The following is a 26,124-nucleotide window of genomic DNA, read 5'->3' as shown; positions in this document are numbered from 1 at the left end:
GTGTAAAATAATACATGCTACCGTAATTAAAACCCACACATTTTATTTGCCCATTTGTCCCAGTTATTGCAACGTTTAAAATTTTTCCCTAGTACAATGTACGGCGCCAATATTTTATTTGGAAATAAAAGCTGAATTTTTCAGTTTTGCGTCCATCACTAATTACAGCCCATAATTTAATAAGTAACAGTAATATACCTTCTTGACATATTAAAAAGTTCAGTCCCTAAGGTAACTATTTATGCATTTTTTTATTAATAACTTGGGGAGTGTGGAAGGCAAGGGGTTAATTTTAAATGTAAAAAAAAAAGTCTTAGTAAAATTACATCTACAAACATTTTTTTTTTTTTCACTATTTGGCCACAAGATGTCCTCACACAACTTTCCTATGCATAGTATTACTACGCAAACAGGAAGTTATGCGTGGACGTGTAAGTATCGGTTTTTGTGAATGACGGCACAAGAGGTTTTAGATCAATGAATGGGCTATGGCCTCAATTCACTAAGATCATGCTAGAGATAATAAGGCAAGAGAAAACTTACCTCCACACGTGAGAGAGTTATCTTACCTCTTCATTCCTTACGTTACCTCTTCTGTAGTTAATTTACCTCCTCTGTAGTTAATTTACCTCCTCTGTAGTTAATTTCACATGCAGCTAATTAACAGCCTGTCTTTAACTCTGGAGTTATTTTAAGGATTGGAGAGTTAATTTAAAGACAGAAGAGTTAACTGAGGTAAAATGTTTCCTGAATACTACATGCCTTATCACCATGGTAACAACTCTAGAAGAGTTATTAAAGACAGGAGATAAGTTTAGTGAATTGAGGCCATAACTCTTTGCAACCCAAATATAAATTTAGAACTGCAAATTAGCTTTTGTTTGAAGTAGAGGTTTAAGTGTTAACCCTTCCAGAAGCTTCAAAACCCTTTATATATATTTATTTCCCATTAGTTTAATGCTGTAGAGACCATCAATGAAATTTGAGTTTCATCCCACTTTGTACGCCCACTTTCTGACTCACTTCCTGTGCCACTTGGCTACTGGTGCTAGTAGACAGCGCTGGAATGTACCATCTCCTGAACCCCCCAAACCTTAGTGTGGCCCCGCCCTAATCTAATTGCATCACACACAGTGCCTCCAATCACAAGCTGATCATGCATGCCACTCACGGCAACACAGGAGAGTCTCTGTAGCGAAACACGGTGTCACCAGCCCGACCACCCGAAGAAAAGGCAATAGTTTATGTATCTTATATAGACAAACCAACATTCCCTTTCCTCCCATCAGACACACCTGTGCTGCCAACCTCAGAAAAAAATGTTCCTGACAAAAGGTCAAAAAATTTACTGACAGAACCATTTTTTTTTACTGACCTCTAATATTACTGAAATTAAATAGGTGACATATGCGCCCCCCGTGCAATACAGCGGCAAGCACATGGGGCGTGAATGAGGAAGAAGAGTGAGGGGGAGGGGGTGACATCTACATTTGGCAAGTCGTGACTGGGGGCTTCCGTCCTGCTCAGCATTTGCGATTATTGCATGCTGCTACCATTGTGCACCTGATCCAGCATGTCTGACCAAAACTTTCCAGCATATTTGATCGATACATGTGCCCAATTTTGTCACGAAATTGGTCGAATTGTCGATCGGGCAATTATAAAATCTGAAGGTTGATCGTCCGCCAAGTCTACCGATGCGTGCCGACCTTTAGCTAGAGCAGTGTACATTCCAGAGTGACAAATGATGAACTGATAAGCAGTAAGTGCTGTGATCTACAGGGGAAGATAGGTTTTTTTTAAGGTAGCCATACACTGATCGATTTGCCATCAGATAGATCCCTCTCTGATCGAATCTGATCAGAGAGGGATCGTATGGCTGCCTTTACTGCAAACAGATTGTGAACCGATTTCAGCATGAAACCGATTACAATCTGTGAAGCTGCCGCCACCCCCTTCCCCCGCACACATTGCCTGCTCCGGCCGGCGCGCGTCCCCTGGTCTCCGCTGTCCTTTCTCAGTGTTCGGCTCCTCCAGCTTCACTGAACTTTCTGCCGGAGAAGTTTAAACAGTAGAGGGAGCTCTACTGTTTAAACTTCCTGCCGGGACAGGAAGTTCAGTGAAGCTGCCGGGACAGGAAGTTCAGTGAAGCTGCAGGAGCCGAGCTCGGAGAAGGGACAGCGGAGACCAGGGGACACGCGCCGGCTGGAGCAGGTAATGTATTGCCGCTAGCATCCGTCATCGGGCATTCGAACGCCGCTACCAAAGCACTCCCGACCCACCGGCGATCGAGCGAAATCTTCCAGACGGATCGACGGGAACGATTGATTTCAGACGGAAATCAATTGTTCTGTCAGCGTTTGCGCATCGATTTCACAGCAGATTCGATCACAGTGATCCAATCTGCTGTATATCGGCGGGAAAATCGTTAGGTGTATGGGCCCCTTTACTGACACCACAAAGTTATCACAGACTTAACTGGCAGCCTAGATTGGTTTACCCGATTACTGACAGTAAATGCACTGAGTTGGCAACCCTGAGACATGCTCATACACAGAACTGTGTTTATATTGGTTTACCTGATTACTGACTGTAAATATACTGACGGTTGGGAACCCTGAGACACGCTCATGCACAGGACTGTGTTTATATTATTACTATTATGGATTTACATGCATGTAATGCTTCTAAATGTAACGGCGAGTCTTACCTGTTTTTACATAACACTGCTGGCACCCCTGCTTAAATTCATAGCTTAGCATCAGCGGACTATGAGCCACGGCGGGGGTGTGGGGCGCGGCGTGGTACGTCACAGTATCGGTCTTGTGGTTCACTGCCATTCCTCCGTTCTGCGTGAAGAAAGAGGGGAGGTAAGTATACACTTCTGCTGGGAAATCCAAAAAGACAGTGAACGCAAATAAGAGTTTCTTCAAACTGGGTTATCGGACTGTCTCACGGTGACAAGCAGCGGTATGAAGTTTTAAGGTGAACCAGAGGTGAAAATAAACTGATAAACAACTGTATTAATCCTACTCCTAAATTTTTTTTTTTTATTTTTTTTTTAGATATCTCTTGGTTTTATTTTATATTCAAACATTTACAAAATAGATTGAATGTTTTGTTGCCTCTGCTCAGTGGCAGTCTATTAAGTGTCCCAGAGTTAGAAAATGGTCAATAGTTCATCTTTCTTTTTAACTCCCCCTGTTCTCAGAAGTTGTATTCTGCCAGGAAAACCTTTATGGCTGTAGTGTGCTTATCAGTGATGTTTACTGTATTCCCAACAAGACAGAAGCTGTCACTTCCATGCCTAGAAATGAACTCTTTTAGGCAGCAAAATAAAGCAAGTAAAACAGCCTGGTTACTAATATGTTTTGTACTGTATACACACGTCTATCTCATGTCACGTATTGCCCTGGGTACACTTTAAGGTAGCCCTGTACTGACAATTAGTAGAATTCAGTAAATTATTCTGGATACCCACTTTTACAGTAATTTTCCCGACTTCAGCATCAAAACACTTCCTATAGCTGTAAATTGCTGTATATATGTATGTAACCCCACCCTCCCAGTGATGCTTAGCCTAGGCTGTTTAGCTATGCGTAATTCTACTCTCAGAGAATTCTGGGAGACCAGGTATTATTTCCACTGGCTCCGGAACTCTTAGAAACAAACATTCTGTAGAGCTGTACCTGCCAGCAGTAACAATGTCACCATGTGATAAATGTCAGAATGTAAATCAGGGAGAGGAAAGATTTTACAATAGGCAAACACTGACTAAATCATTTATAAATGGATACTGTAAAAACAAATAAAATTAAGTAATGTTATTCATTACATTGTTTTCACTACAGTTCCTCTTTAAAGTGGACCTGAACTCATGCAAAGGATACAAGGAAAACACAGGTTAATCCACCCAGTTTGTGTTTGGAGTGAAGAGCCAGTCTAATTCTCCCTCATCTGTGACTAATAAGTTGTAATTTAAACTCTCAGCTGTGTCCGCTAGCCGTTTTGGCAGAGCAGCTAATTTGTAAACACAGGATGTTAACTCTTTGTCTGCTTCCATGAAATCAGGAAGTACACACTGCAGATTTATTGCAATATTTCTATCAGCTGTAACAAAGAAATGTTTTCCTTAAAAAGTTATTATGCTGTTGCTTAACTTTTAGAGCAGAAAGGAAGTTCTTAATTCAGGTCCGCTTTAAGTGCAGCAATCAGAAAGTATTACCAGCGGTGTAAAGGTAAAATCACATTTCTCATGGAAAAGCCGGCATGTTTTCTACAGAAAAGTTTAAAGGAATACTGTGGGGGGGGGGGGGGGGGGGGGGTCGGGGGAAAAGGAGTTGAACTTACCCAGGGGATTCTAATGTTCCCCTGCAGACATCCTGTGTTGGCGCAGCCACTCATCGATGCTCCGGCCCCGCCTCCGGTTCACTTCTGGAATTTCAGAGTTTAAAGTCTGAAAGCCACTGCGCCTGCGTTGCCGTGTCCTCGATCCCGCTGATGTCATCAGGAGCGTACTGCGCAGGCCCAGTATGGTCTGTTCCTGCGCAGTGCGCTCCTGGTGACATCAGCGGAAGCGAGGACACGGCAACGCAGGCGCAGTGGCTTTCAGACTTTAAACTCTGAAATTCCAGAAGTGAACCGGAGGCAGGGACGGATCTAGACCAAGTTGCCCCAAGTTGCGCCTGGGGCAAGGTCAGGTTTTGGCGCCTAAACTGCCATTCCCCATCCAATTTTGCCGCCTTTTTAAGAATTCAACAAACTGCGCCTGGGGCAAGAGACCCGCTTGCCCCCCCCTAGATCCGTCCCTGACCGGAGGCGGGGCCGGAGCATCGGTGAGTGGCTGCACGAGCACAGGACGTCTGCGGGGGACCATTAGAAGCCACGGGTGAGTTCAGCTCATTTTCCTCCAACCCCCCCTACAGTATCCCTTTAATTTAAAACATCCTCAGGTAATATGTAATATCTCACCTTTGGCTTGGAGCTTGCTCTCAGTGTTAATGGCTCTAGTGATCTGGAATCTACACAAACAGTACATGAAATGCATCAATGTCATGGCACAGGACTGTAAGAACGCATGATAAAAGTCAAAAGACTGATCAGGTCAAGTACAAAAATTACCATACTATGTAAATTACATATTTACTTAAAAAAATGCATCTTTGCATGCCTGACACATCAATACCAAGTTGGGAGGACTTCTAATGCTGCCCACTGATGTATAGATATGTATGCAATCTTAACTTGTTCACTCAAACTGGATGTTTTAGGCATCCAGTTTGAGCGCTGTTCTGGCTAACAGGATGAACCGATGTGTCTTGTCAATAAGTTGTGGGTGGCCTGCGCATGCTCCTGCCACTCATTCATGGTGGGATTTACATGTTGGCGATTGGTGAAGGGGAACATGCGTTTGTGTTTTTCCTATTACTCTATAAAATGCATAAAAAATAAAGTAATTACTGAAAACAAGTATCCCCCCCCCCAAAAAAAAAACTCCTAATGCGTGGGGAAAAAACCCAAGATATAGATCATTTAGGTGTGATAATTAGTGATAAAGTTATGACCAAATGAATGGGAGGAGCACTTACAGGTGAAAGTGGTTCTTGGCGGGAAGGGTAATATAGCCTGTGGGCTGAAGCAATGAAACTATCAATTTTACAACTGTAAAAGAGTTTTACGTAACCCTGTAGTAAGAAGGGTATGGAAGCGGTCATATTTATACCGTTTTAAACTGTGCAAATTGCCTGGCAGTCCTGCTGAGCTTTCTGTTTTCAAAAGGGCTCTGGAGTCTGTACAAAAATCATCTCACTCCAACTACTCAGTTTTTCAAACCGCTGACTCTGAATCCAGGTACCCCAAATTGCTACGACTCAGACTCTGACTTCTTAGTCTAATACTTACCAGGGCTGTAGAGTTGGTACAGAAATCATTCAACTCCGACTCCTTGAAACCGCCGACTCCAACTCCAGGTACCCAGAACTGCTCAGACTCCACAGCCCTGGTCTGAATCAGACTCCTGAAACAAGCATGTGACCAGTGTGCTCACAATTCAGTCAATTAACCTCATCCTCAATCTGTGTCTGTGGCTGAAAGCAATGGAGGCAGAGGATCAGTAGGACAGCCAGGCAATAGGCAACGTGGTGATGTATGGGGGGGGGGGGGAGGGTTGGGGTGGAGCCGACACTGCCATGGACCTACAGAGCATCTGTAATACACGCATACACTATCATCATTCGTGCATAGTGTGACCAAAGAGTAACTGGATATCAGTGGGTCCCCAAGCAAAGCTTAATTGAAAGGGATCCCGAAGTGAGAGGGATATGGAGGCTGATCCTCTGCCTCTAATACTTTTAGCCATAGACCCCTGAACAAGCATGCAGCAGATCAGGTGCTCTGACTTAAGTGTGACTGGATTAGCTGTATGCTTGTTTCAGGTGTGCGATTTAGACCTTACTGACCAGAAAGATCAACAGGGCTGCCAGGCAGCTGGTATTCAAAGGAATTCAATTCAAAGGAAATAAATATGGCAACTTTTATAGGTCTTATACCTTCATTTTAAAGCTGGGAGCCGTTAGAAATCACTGAGCATTTTTAGCTATCTCTGCAGCAAGAGTTAGATTGTAATGCTAGTGATTTCTACATCAATTATCCTTTTTTTTGGTGTGGACAAGGACGGGGGCAATTGAAAAGCGATTTTAAAGCAATCCTAAATGAAATCGCTGCTAAAAAGCTGTAGGACCCGTGATTGGGATTTGAGGGGATCGCAACCGCTCCCTTAACTGTCATTAACCTAGCGCTTTTGGATCAAAGGCAATCCCACAGAATGGCTGAATCACCTTGTGTGGGCACCAGCCTTAACTCTTAAAGAACAACTGAAGTGAGAGGTATGTGGAGGCTGCCATATTTATTTCCTTTCCAACAATACCAGTTGCCTGCATAGGTCAGCACAGGTTACCAGTTGCCTGTGCCGATCATCTGCCTGTAATATTTCTAACCATAGCCCCTGAACAAGCATGCAGCAGATCAGGCGTTCCTGACATTGTCAGATCTGACAGGATTAGCTGCATGCTTGTTTCTGGTGTGATTCAGACACTTCTGCAGCCAAATAGCTCAGCAGGGCTGCCAGGCAACTGGTATTGTTTAAAAGGAAATAAATATGGCAACCTCCATATACCTCTCACTTCAGGTTCCCTTTAAATGTGCCATACAGGCATCACAAATGAGGAGGCCTCAGTCTCCAGCCATATTTGGTGTCAATTTGTAATGAAATAGTGAGGTTAAGAAACATATAATGAACAGCCCCATACCGATGGTGAAGGTGTCCAGGCTGTCCAGTGACTCCTGGGAGGTATCAAAGCTGTCCAGTGTATCCAATCGGAGGCCGAAAGGAGGTCTCAGAGGTGCCAGTGCTGGTCGTGCCTGAGTGCCGAATGAAGCGGGGGGCAGAGGGGAGGAGCCTGGGCGGACCGCAGCTCCTAGTCCCGCCACCAGCTGGCTGCCGCTGGGAAATACTGGTATAAGCTGTGGCATGTGTTTGGAGGCCTGGAAACAAGCATAACACAACACATTATTACAGACATGTCAAGTGACAAACCATGGAAGGGGGAGTCATAATACAGGGTTCAAACAAAAAGTTTCAAATATTTTCTATAAGGCCCCATTCACTCTATTGTGTTGCATCACTCTCCCCTGCCGCTCTTAAAGAGGGACTCCAGTGAAAACAGTGTAATAAAAAAAGTGCTTAAGTTTTACAATTATGTATAAATTATTTAGTCAGTGTTTACCTATTGTGAAATCTTTTAAATCCCTGATTTACATTCTGACATTTATTACATGGTGATATTTTTACTGTGGGCAGGTGATGTAGCTGCTGCATGCTTTTTAGGCAGTTGGAAACAGCTATAAATAATGCAATGCAATGAGGTTCACAGACAGGAAACTTCCAAGAGTACCACGGTCCTCAGAGTTTCTTGTGGGAGGGGCTTCACCACAATATCAGCGATACAGCGCCCCCTGATGGTCTGTTTGTGAAAAGGAATAGATTTCTCATGTAAAATAGGGATATAAGCTACGGATTGGGATAAAACTAAACATTAGCTTACCTGGTAATTTTATTTTAGGTAACCCTCCAGGACAGGTATACATCGAGACTTGGCCCCTCCCAGGAAACAGGAAACATCCACAAGCCTCTCTATAAATAAAAAAAATCCGTCAGGTGATCGGCAGTATTATGCAAGAAAATAACCAAACAGGTCTAAACTACCTGACACCTAACTATTTATACCATGTAAATATATATATATATATATATATATACCAATGTTTAGAGTAAACATATTATACACAGTTATAATTATATGTTATATGGGCGGGTTACCCCACCTGTCCTGGAGGGTTACCTAAAATAAAATTACCAGGTAAGCTAATGTTTAGTTTTTTCCACTAACCCTCCAGGACAGGTATACATCGAGATGATGACCAAGAAACTAACCTTAGGGTGGGCTGACCGCCTGCAGGACCTTTCTACCGAAGTCCTGGTCCAATGACGATATATGATCCAATCTGTAGTGCCGCATGAACGTCCCCAAATTCTTCCACGTTGCTGCTTTACAGATTTCCACCGGGGAAGCACCAGCTCTGAAGGCCCAAGTTGTCGCTGTCCCCCTGGTAGAATGCGCTTTAAGATCTTTAGGAGGCGTGGCCTCCATAACCTTGTACGCTTCCAAAATACATAACTTTATCCAATTCGCTATTGTTCTCTTTGAAGCCCTCTGACCTATCAATTTCCCAGTAAAATTTACAAATAGAGCTTCCGTCTTCCTTATACTTTGAATTCTTTGTAGATAATTTAACAGCATTTGTCTTACGTCTAAATGATGTCGTTCTTCCTCCTTGTCATTTGACGGCATCGGGTAGAAGCTTGGTAACACAATCTCTTGAGAACGATAAAAAATGTCTCCTACCTTCGGAATAAACTCTGCGCTAGTTCTTAATACTACTCTGTCGTCATAAAAAATACAGTAAGGTTCTCTACAAGATAAAGCTTCCAACTCGCTTACTCTCCTTGCAGATGTAATTGCTACCAAAAAAATAGTTTTAAACGTTAATAACCGTAAATCCATATCAGGTGAAAACTGAAACGAAGGTTTGGTCAAGGCCTTTAATACCACTGATAAGTCCCATTTTGGAAATGGCTTAACCCGAATAGGTCTGTTCCTTTCTACTGACCTGATGAACCGAGCGATTAACGGATGCACCGCTAATTGCTTGTCCAAAAAAACTGAAAGTGCTGATATCTGGACCTTAATAGTACTTAAGGCCAATTTTTTATCTACGCCACTTTGTAAAAATTCAAGTACGGTAGCAATTTCATTTGCTTTAAACCCTGTCTGTTCTTTCCACAGATTAAAGGTTTTCCAATATTTCATGTATATTGCTCTTGTATTCTTCTTACGACTTTTAATCAGAGTGTCTATTACTTTATTTGATAGTCCATAACTCTTCAGAATTAATTCCTCAGTAGCCAAGCTGTTAATTTCCATTTGTTTAGTTGTGGAACAACTCGCCCCCGAATTGACACTAAATTGTCTAGAACCGGAAGTAGTACTGGTTCCGCTATTTTCAACTTGAGAAGCATGGGATACCATGATCTTCTCGGCCAATTTGGTGCAATCAAAATCAATGTTACTTTGGATATTGCTACCTTTTTCAGTACTAACGGTAGAAGATTCAGTGGTGGAAAGGCAAACGCCAGTTCGAAATCCCATGTCTGTGCCAAGGCATCTATCGCTGTTGGATTGTCTCTGGTATTCAGGGAATAGAACTGATGACATTTGGTATTGTCCCTGTTGGCAAACAAATCTATGCTTGGACTGCCCCAGATTGTTGTTATCCATCGATAAACCTCCTGGTTTAATTCCCATTCCATGTTCGACAACTGTTTGCGACTGAGCAGATCTGCTAGTGTATTCAATGATCCTTTCAGATGTATTGCTGTAAGTGACAAAAGATTTTGCTCTGCTAAGTCCAATATCTCTAGTGAAAGATTCATCAATTTCTGCGACTTTGTTCCACCTTGGCGATTTATGTACGCTACTACTGTGGAGTTGTCTGTTCTTACTTGCAGATGTTTTGCTGCCACTATATGCTGTGTTGCTATTAGAGCTAATTTCACGGCCATCAATTCTCTGTAGTTTGAAGACTGACCTTGCATATGACTTTGCCAGAGACCCTGCACTCTGAAGTCCTGAACATGAGCCCCCCAACCTGACATGCTTGCGTCTGTAGTTAAGATTATTTGAGTTGGAAAACTCCAAGACTTTCCCTGGGTAAGTGTGCAAGGATTCATCCACCACCGTAAGTCTTCCTTTACCGATTCCGGTATTAGTATTGAGAGATCCAAAGACTGGATTGACTTGTTCCAGTTCTTCAGGATCCATGCCTGTAATACTCGAACATGCTTCATTGCCCACTGGACTGCTGGAGCTGCTGAATTTAGCAGTCCCAGTAATCTCATGGCATCTCGGATTGATATACTTTCTAGTTGTCTGAAATTCTGGATTTGCTGTATTATTTTCAAAACTTTCAATTCTGGTAGAAACATCTTTTGGTGAATTGAGTCTATTAAAAATCCCAAAAACAGTATCTTCTGTGTGGGATCCATCTGTGATTTCTCCAGACTTATGATCCATCCCGCCTGCTGGAGAGTTTGCACCACAATCTCTCTTTGAGATAACAGTATTTGTTTTGATTCTGCAAATATCAACAGATCGTCCAGGTAAGGGACAATCATGATCCCTTTCCTGTGTAGATCTGCTACTATCTCGGCAATCACTTTGGTAAAAATCCTCGGAGCGGATTTTATGCCAAAAGGGAGGCAACGGAATTGATAATGGGTTATCCCTGAGGATTCCTTCACTGCGAACCTGAGAAATCTTTGAGATTTCTCCTCGATCGGGACATGCCAGTATGCGTCCTTGAGGTCTATGCTTAACATAAAACAATTGGCTGTCAGTAGGTTCCTGAGAGAAAAAATTGACTCCATCCTGAAACTCTGATGCTTTATGAATGGATTTAAAGGTTTGAGATTTAATATGAGACGGTAATTCCCCGACGGTTTTTTCACTAGGAAAATCCTTGAGTAAAAACCTCTCCCCTGCTCCCGGATTGGAACCAAAGTGACTACCTTCCTTAGAATCATATCTTGTAGAATAGAACTTATAGCCATCTGTTCTTCCACTGCCTGAAATCGTTTTGTCACTATAAATCTTGTCAGAGGTTTTTGATGGAACACAATGTGATACCCTGACTGTATTAGACTGAGGATAAACGGGCTGGTTGTAAACCTTTGCCACTGTGGGTAAAATAGGGCCAGCCTTCCCCCCACAGCCAGTTCGTTGTCACTGCTGTTTTTTTGTTGAAGGGTCTGAACTTCCAAACAAGGCGTTTGGTCTGTTCTGTTCCCTTGAAAAAGACCAGGACTTACGTTTGTTTTGTGGCCTGGGCTTATTGCCTTGACGGTTTTTCCGAAAAAACCTTTTCCCTGGTCTGAATTGGGTTTTCTTAGGAAATCCCTTCTTCTTATCTGAGGATCTTTCTAGTATTTCGTCTAGTTGATGCCCAAATAACAAATCCCCTGAAAAGGGAATGGTACATAATTTACTTTTAGATATGTTACTACCTTCCCAGGTTTTAATCCAGATATTCCGTCTGGCTACATTAGATAAAGCTGCAGCCCTAGCGGTTAAACGAATTGACTCCGTTGCTGCATCAATTATAAAGTTTATAGCTTTAAACATTACTGTGAAAGAATTAAGAATAGTTTCTTTACTAGATCCCATTTTAATATGATGCATTACCTGATGCATCCACATATCTAATGTACGACCTACGCAAGTGGTTGCGGCAGCTGGACGAAAATTCGCACAAATTGCCGACCACGTCTTTTTTAACGCGAATTCCGCTTTTTTATCTGACTGATCTTTTAGGAATCCTAGATCCTCAAAAGATAGTTCATTTTCCTTATGAACTTGTGAGAAGGCTGCATCCAATTTGGGACATTTATCCCATTGTTTGCAATCCTCCTCAGCAAAGGGAAATCTTCTTTTGAAACCCCTGGATAGAAAAACTTTTCTATCTGGGTTCTTCCATTGACTATCAATTAATTGTTTTGTAGATGGATGAACAGGAAAGACCATGGGCTTTAAACCTTCCATACCTGCGTATAAAGCATCGTGTGCAGACATGGACGCTGGGGAATCTTGTTTCAGACCTAATGAATCATAAATAGCTTTTAAAAGCTCATCCGTTTCATTAGCCGAGAATCTGAATTTTGACGGCTTATCCTGATCTTTTTCTGATACCTCATCCTCTGAATCACATTCAGAAATGTCCTCTGAATATTCTTCTGGTTCAGAATCAGATAGCACCGGGCGATCTGTTTTAGTTCTAGCCTTTTTATGACCAGACTCTGCCCCTGGTATCTGCCCCTCTACCGGTGTATCAATGGGAATGGCAGAGACTGCCCCCGGCTGTTCCACAGGCATAACTGGTGGTTGTAAGTTTATACTTGAGGCCGCTTGATCAATATTTATAGGTTAAAATATTGTTTGTGCCCCTGAGGTGGCTGGGAACATAGTTCCAGAACCACTCGGTACTTGTGTAATAACAATTGGAGGTTGATTAACCACAGTTTGAGCCGACATTGATTCCCTAAAAACTTTCATGGAATCAGACATTTCCTTGCGCACCATCCTAAGGAAATCTTTATAAGCTACTGCAGATTCTTCGTTCAATACTCTAGTTGCACATTGTTGACATAGTAATTTCTTCCAAGACACTGGCAGTTTTATATTGCAAGAGGGACAGCGTTTTTTAGGCCTAACAGGTTCTGATGCTTCTGTTGATGCTGGAGCTGAACCTGAGCCTGAAGCTGGAGTTGCCTGCAACAATACACAAAAACCCCAAAAAACCACTGTCACTAAACAACTCATCACCTGGGTTTTAGCAACAAAAAATATCAGCATACTAAGTGATACAATCTTTAACCATCAGATTATCACTAATACAAAGTTCCTCTAGCAGCAGTCAGCATTAAATATCTCTGCAGCATAGTAGCATAGGCATCACATAAACCACCGTTTGTTTGTGACCAATACCTTGCTGGAATCCCTTGATTCCTGTCTCAGATCCTCCTCAGGAGCCGCCTGACTCGCTCCGGATACTGGTGCTGACTGTGCCTCCATACTGCGTCCTGCACGAGTGCAGAGACGCGAGGAACGCCGCAGGTTCTTAATTCCGGCGGGCGGAAATGACGACACGCGGAAGTGCTCCGTCCGCCATCTTAGCGTCTGGCACGTTGCGCCCGCTTCAGCCTCCGCCTACTCCCGCAGCGTGCCTGTTCGTCAGTCCAGCCGGCGGCGCCTGCCATATCCAAGAACTCCATTTGCGGCCCTCTCTCCCCCGATAACACCACAATGCTCTTCAGAGAGGTAAGCGGACACCCCCCAACTTCACCACAGCTAGTTGTCCTCCAGGTTCCGCCACGCCAACAGCCCTTAGCCACCCAGGCTCTCCAGGACATGCAGCGCAGGTATAGAGAGACCTGTCCCTGGAACAGGAAACATCCATACTGCCGATCACCTGACGGATTTTTTTTATTTATAGAGAGGCTTGTGGATGTTTCCTGTTTCCTGGGAGGGGCCAAGTCTCGATGTATACCTGTCCTGGAGGGTTAGTGGAAAAAGTTCAATTCTTGGTCGGAGTTCCTCTTTAAGTCACAGTGGCATTTTACTCAATGAGACTGACCACAATACCCACAATGCTGTGCGACGGAAGTTCTTCTGGTGACAAAAACTCTGCAGTGCACTACCGAGCGGTGATGCTCGCAGCACGAATGCAATGGAGTCAGTGATGTTGCAGCGCACATGCGCATCCCAGCAAAGTCACAGGATGCACTTCCTGTCTATGACGTCTGACATCACTTGCGTGTACGTCCGTGGGGCGGGGTCATGGAGCTTTCCCTGCCTGCGCCATCTGCCACAGGGACAAATCTGCATATAATGGTGCAGTGCACTGTAGTGGGCGCTTCTGCTGCTCACAACTCGCACCATGTGTGAAAGTAGCCTCAGGCTTACAGCCCTAACTCATCCTTCCGGATTATTCCGCTGAACAGGGTCCTGTGGACAATATTTAAATTTGAGGCAGTCATGTGACCCAGGGATTCATTCACAAAACACTGGCAGAGCTGCCGGGAGAATAGGTGTGGCTTACGCAACATAGCATTTGACCCTCTTCACTCTGCCTCAGCTGCTAGGAGACTACCTGTGGCAAACACCATCTTATCTGCCTGTCTAATGCCTCCTTGTTGACATTACAAGAGCTTTTTCTAAGCGCTTTGTGATTTTAAAAGCTCTTGCTAATGTAATGCTAAAGGCAGCCATACACTGGTCGACCAGCAGATAGATCCCTCTGTGATCAAATCTGATCAAAGAGGGATCTATTGGCTGCCTACACTGCAAACAGATTTTGAATCGATTTCACTATAAAACCAATTCACAATCTGTGGAGCTGCCGCCTGCATACATTACCTGATCCGGCCGGCACGAGTCCCCCGGTCTCCGCTGTCTTCTCCGCTCTGGGCTGCAGCTTCACTATACTTCCTATCGGGGGAAGTTTAAACAGTAGTGGGCGCTCTACTGTTTAAACTTCCTGTCGGGACAGGAAGTAAGTGAAGCCTGCCGGAGCCCAGCAGAGAAGGAGTAGCGGTGACACTCGCCGGAACAGGTAATGTATTGCCGCTAGCATCGGTCGTTGGACATTCGAACGCTGCTATTGACGCACTCCCGACCCGCCGGCAATCGAGCAAAATCTTCCACACGGACGGACGGATTGACGGGAACAATCGATTATAGACAGAAATTGGTCATTCGGTCGGCGTTTGCGCATCGATTTCACAGCAGATTTGATCACAGTGATCAAATCTGTCTATCGGCGGGAAATCGTTTAAGTGTATGGGCACCTTAAGTGTGCGTTCACACTAGAGCGATGCGATTTTCTAATCTAAAAATTCTAGCGTTAAGAAAGCTCTTGCAGTGTGAGCCACCCCTAATGCTCAGAACGCACGCTAGACCGTCATCAATCGAAACTAATGAGGAACGATGTATCACCAGCGCATCATCAGGAAGGAAAAAAAAAATTAAAAAACAGGCAAAAAAATGTGGATAAACAATGATCACATAGACCAATCCTTCCCGGAAGATCCGTTCTGATAAAAATTAGAGAGAAACTTTTCCAATTTATTTATTTATTTTAAATAAATCACCCACGCCCCCCCCCACTCCTTTCCCCCCCGCTGTGCTGGGGGGGGGGGGGGGGGGGGGAGTGGGTAACGGTGGGGTCTCTACCCTCTCACACTAGAGCAAGGAGGTGACTCTGCATCAGCAGAGGGGCATCAGCTTGCACACTGTAGCTCCGCCCCCTTGCATGCGCACCAGCATAATTACATGCCGCAGCACGGTGTCGAAGGGGTTCAAAGTGTCAGACTTTGTCCAACACATAGCCTGACGCCGTGCCGGACTAATGATATAACGTGGCGCAGAGGGTGGGGCTGGCGGTGATCTTAGTCTGACACTTTGAACTAAAGGGGCTGATGCCACGGCCATGTTTTTCAGTGTCAGACTATAACAGACATTGGTGTTGAACTGGAAAGTGCCAGTTGCACTGTTGGACAGTCCGACACAGGATTGGAAAGGGGTAAGTTGGTTGACAAAGTGTATCGGATAATGATAAATTATAATTTCCTTCAAAATCCTTGTGTGTGGCCAGCTACGTATTTCTGGATCATCATTTTTGTGCTTCCGCCATCAATTCGATTGGTTGACCGTCGTCCTGCTGTCAAATTTAAAGAGAAGCTGTAACCAAGAATTGGACTTCATCCCAATCAGTAGCTGATACCCCCTTTCCCATGAGAAACCTTTTCCTTTTCACAAACGGATCATCACGGGGCTCTGTATGGCTGATATTGTGGTGAGACTGTGAAGGACTATGGTCCAAGCAGTTTCCTGTCTGTGAACCTCATTGCATTGTGGGAAATAGCTGTTTACAGCTGTTTCCAACTGCCAAAAAAGCAAGCAGCAGCTACTTCCGAAGACATCACCTGCCAGCAGTAAAAATGTCACCATGTGATAAATGTCAGAATGTAAATCAGGGAGAGGAAAGATTTTACAATGAGCAAACACTGACTAAATCATTTATACATCATTATTGTAAAAATAAAGCACTTTTTTTATTACATTATTTTCACTGGAGTTGCTCTTCCAAAAATATTTTATTTCAAATTTTCATTTTACAACATCAAATATGTAACTGTGACTCATACACAAAAGATTTCTTAAAAAGATAATAAGTTAGGAAGATATCAGTAGAGTCACATTCAATGTAAATACAAAAAGAAGTGGATTCTCCTATCCCTCCCTAACCCTATAACTTCCCAGCCTCCTCCCTCTAAACCCTCCTCTCTCTCGGTACCATTACACCAATGAGGGAAAATGTTTGATATATGGAACTGCAAATAGTAGGAAACCATCATTTCAACAATTATGCAAAAGTGTTGGAATATATTTTGGCCATGGAAGCCCCATATCTCCAACAAGGAGACGTTTATTTTCCTGGTGGATGCATATCAAAAGATCAAAGGACTCTCCTCAGATCTGTGCTCCTGATTGCCCAACGTGCCTCCAATTTGTTCCAGCAGATACCATTCGGTCTGTGTAAGGGCTCGTTTCCACTAGGGCTAATCCGCATGCGGGCACTGCATGCGGATTCGCATAGTTAATGTTAGTGGATGGGGCTGTTTCCACCTGTGCGGCGTGCGGGAGCGATTTGGCGGCGGGCCAAATCTGCACGGCGGGACCCGCAGAATTCGCCTGCGTCGGGAATCCGTGCGAATCGTCGCTAATGTATTTAATAGTAAAAACGCATGCGTTTGTTACATGCGTTTTTACCCGCGATTTCGCGTGCGATTTCGCACCCTTCTCAATGTTATTTTGCCCTGGGAGTGTCATGGTTAATTTCGCATGGCACCCTGCCATGCGAAATCGCACGCGAAATCGCAGGTAAAACGCATGCGGAAACGCACCCGCATGCGTTTTTACAAGCGTCGGAATGCCGGCGAAATCGCGTCGTACTAGTGGAAACGGGCCCTAAAGGATCCCATTGGAGTTCCTCTTCAAATGTGCCTTGATGGCATGTTACAAAGACATATTCTTGGTATGACAGAGCCTGTTTGAGCGACCCTAGGAGCAGGCTTAGGTTTCACAGCACCCTGACGAAACCAGATTTTGGTGCCTCCCATTTATCCTTTTTTCGCGCACACACAAACATGCACACACACACACAGGTCCACATGCAATTCCCCTTTTCTCCTGAGTTTTCTCCTAGGAGATAATTTTAACCTCCCCGGCGTTCTATTGAGATCGCCAGGGAGGCTGCGGGAGGGGTTTTTTTTAATTAAAAAAAAACTATTTCATGCAGCCAACTGAAAGTTGGCTGCATGAAAGCCCACTAGAGGGCACTCCGGAGGCGTTCTTCCGATCGCCTCCGGCGCCCAGAATAAACAAGGAAGGCCGCAATGAGCAGCCTTCCTTGTTTGGCTTTCCTCGTCGCCATGGCGACGAGCGGAGTGACGTCATGGACGTCAGCCGACGTCCTGACGTCAGCCGCCTCCGATCCAGCCCTTAGCGCTGGCCGGAACTGATTGGTCCGGCTGCGCAGGGCTCGGGCGGCTGGGGGGACACTTTTTCGCCGCTGCTCGCGGCGGATCGCCGCAGAGTGGCGGCGATCAGGCAGCACACGCGGCTGGCAAAGTGCCGGCTGCGTGTGCTGCTCTTTATTTGAAGAAAATCGGCCCAGCAGGGCCTGAGCGCAGCCATCGGCGGTGATGGACGAGCTGAGCTAGTCCATACCGCTCAGGAGGTTAAAGTGGACCCGAATTAAAAATACAAGATTTCAGAAATAAAATCTATTTTCTAAATTATAATAATAAATAGCATCCTTTTTTCAGCTGCATGATGACAAATATAAAATATTTTACATTTATTGGAGGAACAGGGGTTCCCCTTCCTTTCACATTGCTTCAATAAAGCAGTCCCCGTATTTTTAAGGTCAGATATACATATCTGACTGTGACTGTATATATGATGTGTACACAGGAATCTCTTATATATACTAAATAACATCTATGCTGTAAGAATAAAGCCTGATGTGTAGCTGTGTCACTAATAGAGATGGTCAACGAGATGGAAATAATTCTGCATTGATGCTGATTTATGCAAATGTATGCACTCCCTTTGCTCATGAAATCAAATAATTTGATACGTTGTTAAAATTTGGTTTGGTGACTACGAATTAAATGGTACCTGAGAAGGATGAAAAGAAAAGTTTTATACATACCTGGGGCTTCTTTCAGCAGGCTAATCAGTCCCTCGCTGTCCACCTCCACCACCTGGATCTTCTGCTATGAGTCCTGGTAATTCAGCCAGTCAGCGCTGTCCGGCCGCATGCCGCTCCCACAGCCAGGAACGTTCTGCACCTGCGCAATAGTGCTGCACAGGTGTAGTATGCTCCTGGCGGCGGAGTGTGTGCATGCGCACTACGCCAGACTGGCTCATGTACCTGGACTCATAGCAGAAGATCCAGGTGGCGGAGGACGACAGCGAGGGACTGATTAGCCTGAAGGGGGCTGAAGGAAGCCCCAGGTATGTATAAAACTTTATTTTCATCTGTCTCAGGTTTACTTTGTTACACAGTAGTACTATACTCTACATATGCACTCCCCACAGAGCTGCAGGGAATCCACTGAGAATGCTGTGCACATTGAACACAGAGGTGTTGTCTGTTTACAATCCCCTCATTCCCCTGCAGAGTACCTGCACATCACTCTTACATGTACCCACAGTTACATTGCCTAGGGCCTGATAGATGTTCTTTGTTCCGGCCTGTACCTTTTACAAGTACTCTTACCAAGGACTAGTTTTAGTCTATGACTAAAGGGAATAAATATGGCAGCCTCCATGTCCTCACGTCAGTTGTCTTTTTAAAATTCCTAAGCGTTGGCAGTTAAGAGACGAATTTCATGTTACATACTTTTTAGAGGAGTCGGAGTCGTGGAGTCGGAGTAATCCTAAACTGAGGAGTCGGAGTCGGTGGATTTTTGTACCGACTCCACAGCCCTGGGAGCTACTCGCAGCAGCCACAGACGGACTCTGAGCCCGCAGCCAGGTAGAAATGCAGCCAAGGCCAGTCCAGAGTAGATGAATGCACGTGCGCCCCCCTGGAAGCCGGCGCATTGAGCGACCGGTCTGGTCGCTCAGGTCAAAGGCCGGCCATGCCTAGGAGGACTGACGCTTAGGCCTGGGACCCACTATGGGCGCTTTGCGGCAATCACAAAGCATCTGCGGTTTGCCCAATAGTGGACGTGCCGCAATTTCAATGCAATTCCTGAAGTGATTTGGCTACTATAAGCCACTGATGCGATCGCTCCTGGATCACTCCCAAAACGCTGCAAGTTAGGGCCACTCCCACAGGGATCCACCGCTGTAGCTCTTTGCCGATCGTCGGTAAAAAGCGCATCTAGAGGGTCCCAGGCCTTTTTCTAGAAAAATGGCTTAAAAAGGTGGCCACAAACGATACAATAAATGATCTAACTTTATGGCAATTCAATAAATCTGATCGGATATCTCGGAGAAAAATAAAAAGAAAGCTTTTTTTTTTCCATTCGACTGAAAAATCCGATCGGATTTCCTGTTTTTTATCGATCTGGAATGCTGGAAATTTTTCTTAAATTTTTCTAAAGATTGTATGGTGTGTGTTAGATTGTCAATTTATTAATATACACACCCTAGCAATTTTCTCAGAGTTTCCAATCATTATCATAATTGGGGGAAAAATTTAACATAGGTGTGTGGTACATTGGTCAGATTTTTGCATTGTTACAGTCAGAAAAATTGATTGCAATTCTTTAATTGAACAGATATTTAAAAAATTGTATGGTGTGTGGCCACCTTTAAGAGGAACTTTAAGGACTGAACTTCATCCCAATCAGTAGCCGATACCCCCTTTCCCACCAGAAATCTTTACCTTTTCTTGAATAGGTCATCTTGGGGGTTTGTATGGCTGATATTGTGGTGAAATCCCTCCCACAGTGTGATGTCATGACCATGGCCCTGACAGTTTGCGGTCTGTGATCCTTGTTGCATTGTGGGAAATAACAGCTGTTTCCAACTGCCAAGCAACTTTATAGATATGTATATCTATTAACCTCCCTGGCGTTCTATTAAAATCGCCAGGGAGGCTGCGGGAGGGTTTTTTTTAAATAAAAAAAAAACTATTTCATGCAGCCAACTGAAAGTTGGCTGCATGAAAGCCCACTAGAGGGCGCTCCGGAAGCGTACTTTCGATCGCCTCCGGCAATCGAAAGTAACAAGATAGGCCGCAATGAGCGGCCTATCTTGTTTCGCTTGAGCGGAGTGACGTCATGGACGTCAGTCGACGTCCTGACGTCAGAGCCGCCCGATCCAGCCCCTAGCGCCGGCCGGAACTGTTTGTTCCGGCTGCACTGGGCTCGGGCGGCTGGGGGGACCCTCTTTCGCCGCTGCACGCGGCGGATCGCCGCGGAGCGGCAGCGATCGGGCAGCACACGCGGCTGGCAAAGTGCCGGCTGCGTGTGCTGCTTTTTTCAGATTGAAAATCGGCCCAGCAGGGCCTGAGCGGCGACCTCCGGCGGCATACCCCGAGCTCAGCTCGGGATTACCGCCAAGGGGGTTAAAAAAAAAAGCCTTTGAGCCCATCGCATTGTTACGGGGTGTGGATATAGACAGGCGCAGAGCTAGGGGGGGTCGGGGTAGGACAAGTGCCCCCGGGCGCTAGGTTCCCAAGGGCGCCCCCAGCTCAGCTGCAGTGTTTTTTTTTTTTATACATTTATTTTATTGATACGCGCTAGCAGCGCTCACCGCCAGCGGGCCGGAATCAGGATCTCCCCATCCCCAGTCAGCGAGTGACGTCGCATCAGCTGAGTAGCCAACATTAGCAATGTGTGCACTGTGCAGCGGCTGCAGCCTGCATGTGTAACCTTTCTGTGTGTCGCACATTACAGTACCCGGCATTCTGCAGCTTCCTGCACAGTTTACGTGGAGCCCGTCTCCTTCCTGTCCCAGTTACATTGCGGCAGATCTCACAGATTACAGCCTGCGCGCAGAGCAGCAATGAGGGGGAGATTGTGGCCAATAGCAGCACCACCAGCTTTACTCTACCCAATGCTCGTGCTGCTGTGGCCATGTAATCATAGAGGAGGGAGGGGCAATGTTTAAAAGAACTGCCGCTCAGTTGATATGGAGCTGCCAGCTACTGCTAAGTGAAGTGCGCCCCTGTGACACTGCTACTGACCCTGTGCTTCCTGGCCAACCTCCATGCTGCTAACCCCCCTGATGTCAGGAGGAGACCCTCAGCTTTGCTGCCGATGAGGAGACCACCAGCCATGCTGCTGATCTGTGATGTGCTGTCCCACCTCCGTGTTTCTGCAGGGCTGCTGCCTGTGACAGACGAGTGCCTGGCAATCAGGGTGGACAGAGGTGAGATCAGGCCCAGGGTGGAGGGAGAATGAATGGGAAGGGATCGCCTGTGTTAAATGATTAGCAGAGCGATTGCCCCCCCTCCCCTCCCTCCTCTAAAGTAAAATACAGGCATGGCTAGTGTACAGGGAAAGTGAAAGGTCATGTGCTGGCTCCCTGCTGGCAGAAGTCAAATGACTTACACCTCTTCTAATTTTTCTAACAGTCATAACAGTCAGCAAAAACTAGCTTGGAGGGAGAGAGAGAGAGAGAGAGAGAGAGAGAGAGAGAGTGTGTCGGTGCACCTCCAGTGTGCCTGTCCATGTACAGAGTGTTTGTGTGTGTCTGCATCTACAGAGTGTCTGTGTGTGTGTGTGTGTGTGTGTGTGTATATCTACAGTGTGTGTGTGTCTGCATCTACAGAGTGTCTGTGTGTGTGTGTGTGTGTGTGTGTGTGTATCTACAGTGTGTGTGTGTCTGCATCTACAGAGTGTCTGTGTGTGTGTGTGTGTGTGTGTGTATCTACAGTGTGTGTGTGTCTGCATCTACAGAGTGTCTGTGTGTGTGTGTGTGTGTGTGTATCTACAGTGTGTGTGTGTGTGTGCGTATCTACAGTGTGTGTGTGTGTGCGTATCTACAGTGTGTGTGTGTCTGTGCATATCTACAGAGTGTGTGTGTGTGTGTATATCTACAGTGTGTGTGTGTGTGTATATCTACAGAGTGCCTGTGTGTGTATATCTACAGAGTGCCTGTGTGTGTGTATATCTACAGAGTGTTTGTGTGTGTGTGTATCTACAGTGTTTGTGTGTGTGTGTGTGTGTGTGTGTGTGTGTGTATCTACAGTGTGTGTGTGTGTGTGTGTGTGTGTGTGTGTGTGTGTGTGTGTGTGTGTGTGTGTGTGTGTGTGTGTGTGTGTGTGTGTGTGTGTGTGTGTGTGTGTGTGTGTGTGTGTGTGTGTGTGTGTGTGTGTGTGTGTGTGTGTGTGTGTGTGTGTGTGCGCATCTACAGAGTGTCTCTGTGTGTCTGTGAATCTTCAGCTTGCCTGTGTGTGTCTGTGAATCTACAGCGTGTCTGTGTATGTGTGTGTATATAAAGTGTCTCATGTGAGTATCCATTGTAGGTGCCGCCGTTTACTTGACGTATATGCATTTGACGGGCAAATCTTTGCTAACGTAACCCTGTGCAGAGAATGAACAGCAATTTTACTGTTGCACTGACAAGGTAGTGCATGTTGCAATATTAGCAGGTTGCCTAGGTAATGCAACTTCTGTTAGGATAATGCGCATTACAATGCTTTCCACCTTGTCAGTATAATGGTAAAATTGCCATACGCTCTCAGTGCATGGTAACTTTACTAAAGTTTTATGCACATACTTCATTGGGGCTGTTGTACGGGGTGGCGCACAAAAAGCAGCCTTTCTGCATGCCAGGAGCATGCGTACACAGACAGATGGCCCATCACACTACATTTCCTGGTAATGGTTGGCTTCACTGGAGGATTTCATGTACATTTGGCAGGGCCCACTGTATTTCATGGCCACTTTTTACTGCAGTGCACTCCAAGTGCTGCATGTAAATTTAAAGAGACTCCGTAACAAAAATTGCATCCTGTTTTTTATCATCCTACAAGTTCCAAAAGCTATTCTAATGTGTTCTGGCTAACTGCAGCACTTTCTACTATGACAGTCTCTGTAATAAATCAATGTATCTTTCCCCTGTCAGACTTGTGGCCTGTGTCTGGAAAGCTGCCAAGTTCTTCAGTGTTGTGGTTCTGCTATGAACTCACCCTTTCTGGCCCCTCTATGCACACTGCCTGTGTGTTATTTAGATAAGGCCCGGTTCACATTAGCGGTTGTTTGCCAAACGGACCGGATGACCTGACCGGATCCGGACCGGATCCGGATCGGAACCGTACGGTTCTGATCCGGATCCGATCCGGATCCGGTCAGGTTGCATCAGGTGGTAATCAGGATGCGATCCGGATCCGTTTGGCAAAGTCACGTAAAAAAAAAAAAAAAATGTTGGGGTCTGGGAGGTCAGCAGAAGGGGGACCTGTGGAATCAGGCCCTCTGCTGTTTAGCACTCACCTCCACCTGCGACATGCTGCCAACATCTCCGTATCCGGATCCAGCTGTGCTGCTCCACTCCAAAATGCTTGCCCACGTGTCCCCAGCCAATATCGCCGCAACAATCCGCATAGGAAGTGGGGTAGAACATCCGGATTTCTCAGCCAGTGTGTTGTGCGGCCTCCGGTTCCCATTGGTTTGTATTGGCCGGATGGTGCAGTCCGGCTCCGCCCCGGATACGGCTGCCGGAGGGGCCGGATGAAAAAATAGCGCATGTTGGAACGGAGGCCGGAGTCCGGATCCGGCCCGGATCCGGTCCGGCTCCGGTTCTGCAGAACGGACCCATGTGAACGGACGCATAGGCTTTAATTGCTATGCCGTGCGTCCGTTCCGTCCGTTCTGCAGGCGGTGCGGCTCCGGCACGGCGATTCCGGAGGGCCACCGCAAGTGTGAACCGGGCCTAAGAGAGAAGAGAGAAGCTGCTCTAATCAGCTGGATAAATGGTCCTCTGAGCTGGCTGGGCTTTCACATACTGAGGAATTACAAACAAGGGCAAAGCTGTTTGCAGGAAGAAACAAGCAGCCTGAAACTTCAGTGCATGAGAGATGCAGGGGGAAAGAAACACACAAATGATCTCTTGAGATTCAAAAGGAATGCTGTATACAGCCTGCTTGTGTATGGATGTATTTTCTATGTGTGGACATACTGTACATCAACCTACTTCCTGTTTTGGTGGCCATTTTGTTTGTTTACAAACAAACTTTTTAAAACTGTTTTTAACCACTTTTAATGCGGCGAGGAGCGGCGAAATTGTGACAGAGGGTAATAGGAGATGTCCCCTAACGCACTGGTATGTTTACTTTTGAGCGATTTTAACAATACAGATTCTCTTTAAAGGACCACTATCGCGAAAAAAGTAGGCAGTTAAAAAATGTGACAGATGACAGGTTTTGGGCCAGTCCATCTCCTCATGGGGGATTCTCAGGGCTTTGTTTGTTTTCAACAGCATTTCCTGAACAGCAGTTTAACTGCCAAAATAGCAAGATACCAGCCGGCCTCCCTAATCACTTGCACACTATTATGTCAGTTAGATTTTGCACCTGTTGTTCAGGAAATGCTGTTGAAAACAAAGAAAGCCCTGAGAATCCCCCTTAAAAAGATGGACTGGCCCAAAATCTGTCATCTGTCACATTTTTTAACGGCCTACTTTTTTTTGCGATAGTGGTCCTTTAAGGCATGGTTGGGGGGGTGTGCTTTGATGTCCCGTTTCCTTATCCTAAGAGCACAATCTAATTTCTGCCAGTCTCATGGTGTAACGTCCTACCATATTATGTATTTATATAGCACTGACATCTTCTGCAGCACTTTACAGAGTACATAGTCATGTCACTGACTGTCCTCAGAGGAGCTCACAATCTAATCCTACCATAGTCATAGCCTAATGTCCTATCATATTATTATTATGTATTTATGTAACATTGACCTCTTTTGCAGCACTGTACAGAGTAAAATCTATTTCATGGCCACATTCATTTTTCGGTGCTGGGCTCAAAAACTGTCTCTGTCCCCGGGCGCTGAAAACTCTAGCTACGCCTCTGGATATAGAGAATGACAGTTGGTACTGTTTTTTTTTTCTCGTCTGCCAGCAGTAAAGATGATGACTTGCATGCCGATTGCGGATCAAACAATATGAACAAATGACAAGGTGAAAAGCAATAATTTCTTGATCTCTCATCTATTTTTAACTTCTCATTTTGCAATTAATTGATTTATCCCTCCCCCCACTACTACTTGTTGGTAAAATTCCTCTTCAAGTTCCTGGGCCTGTCTGACAGGAGCTCCGCCTCCCACAACACTTACAAACCCACACAGTTGGTCCATCTACTTACCATAGGCACTAATCTCACTCTCCTTTACCACGTACATTACCAATGTCTACCGTAATACTGCGTGGCATAACGTGCGCGGTGCTGTACTGGGCTTACCATCTCCTGCTCCAGGAATGAGTCCAACTCATCCCCAATAATATAACAGTCCACAAAATCATCCTCAGAGCGAGCAGCGTTGGCCAGAGAAGCAGTCACCGCTCCCGAGCTGCTTCTGGGCAAATCTAAAAGACAAGGAACATAATATTAAAAGGGAACCAGAGAGGAACGGGGGGTGAAAAAGGGCAAAGATTTTATACATACCTGGGGCTTCTTCCAGCCCCATAAGCCTGAATCGCTCCCACGCCGCCGCCCTCAGCTTCCTGGATCCGCCGGTACCGGGCCCGTCACTTCCGGCGGACGCGGCCAATTGTCCGCATCACAGGGGCTCCCTCCATACATGTACGCATGCGGCTGCGCAGTAGACAGCCGCATGCTTATCTGTATGGGGAGAGCACCCTGTGATGCGGAGAATTGGCCGCGTCCGCCGGCCGACTCGCCGACTCTCGGCAATGACGGGACCCGGTG

The 26,124-nt window shown here is 45.6% G+C and overlaps 1 protein-coding gene across 4 annotated transcripts in view; it reads right to left on the bottom strand.

Moving 5' to 3' along the window:
* The window catches only part of ZC3H7B (zinc finger CCCH-type containing 7B), a 123,485-nt gene that overhangs the window by 61,525 nt on the left and 35,836 nt on the right, over window positions 1-26,124 (bottom strand). For all 4 annotated transcript variants that reach the window (XM_068252049.1, XM_068252046.1, XM_068252048.1 and 1 more), the window contains exons 9-12: window positions 25,657-25,781; window positions 7,308-7,542; window positions 4,972-5,021; window positions 2,711-2,849 (exon numbers count right to left, since the gene is read on the bottom strand). In XM_068252049.1, the coding sequence (XP_068108150.1) occupies window positions 2,711-2,849; window positions 4,972-5,021; window positions 7,308-7,542; window positions 25,657-25,781 (549 nt within the window). The remainder of the gene's footprint in view (window positions 1-2,710; window positions 2,850-4,971; window positions 5,022-7,307; window positions 7,543-25,656; window positions 25,782-26,124) is intronic.

The sequence above is a fragment of the Hyperolius riggenbachi genome, chromosome 9, assembly GCF_040937935.1.
Source record: "Hyperolius riggenbachi isolate aHypRig1 chromosome 9, aHypRig1.pri, whole genome shotgun sequence".
Lineage (NCBI taxonomy): Eukaryota > Metazoa > Chordata > Amphibia > Anura > Hyperoliidae > Hyperolius > Hyperolius riggenbachi.
This window is presented reverse-complemented; position numbering and strand designations above follow the sequence as displayed.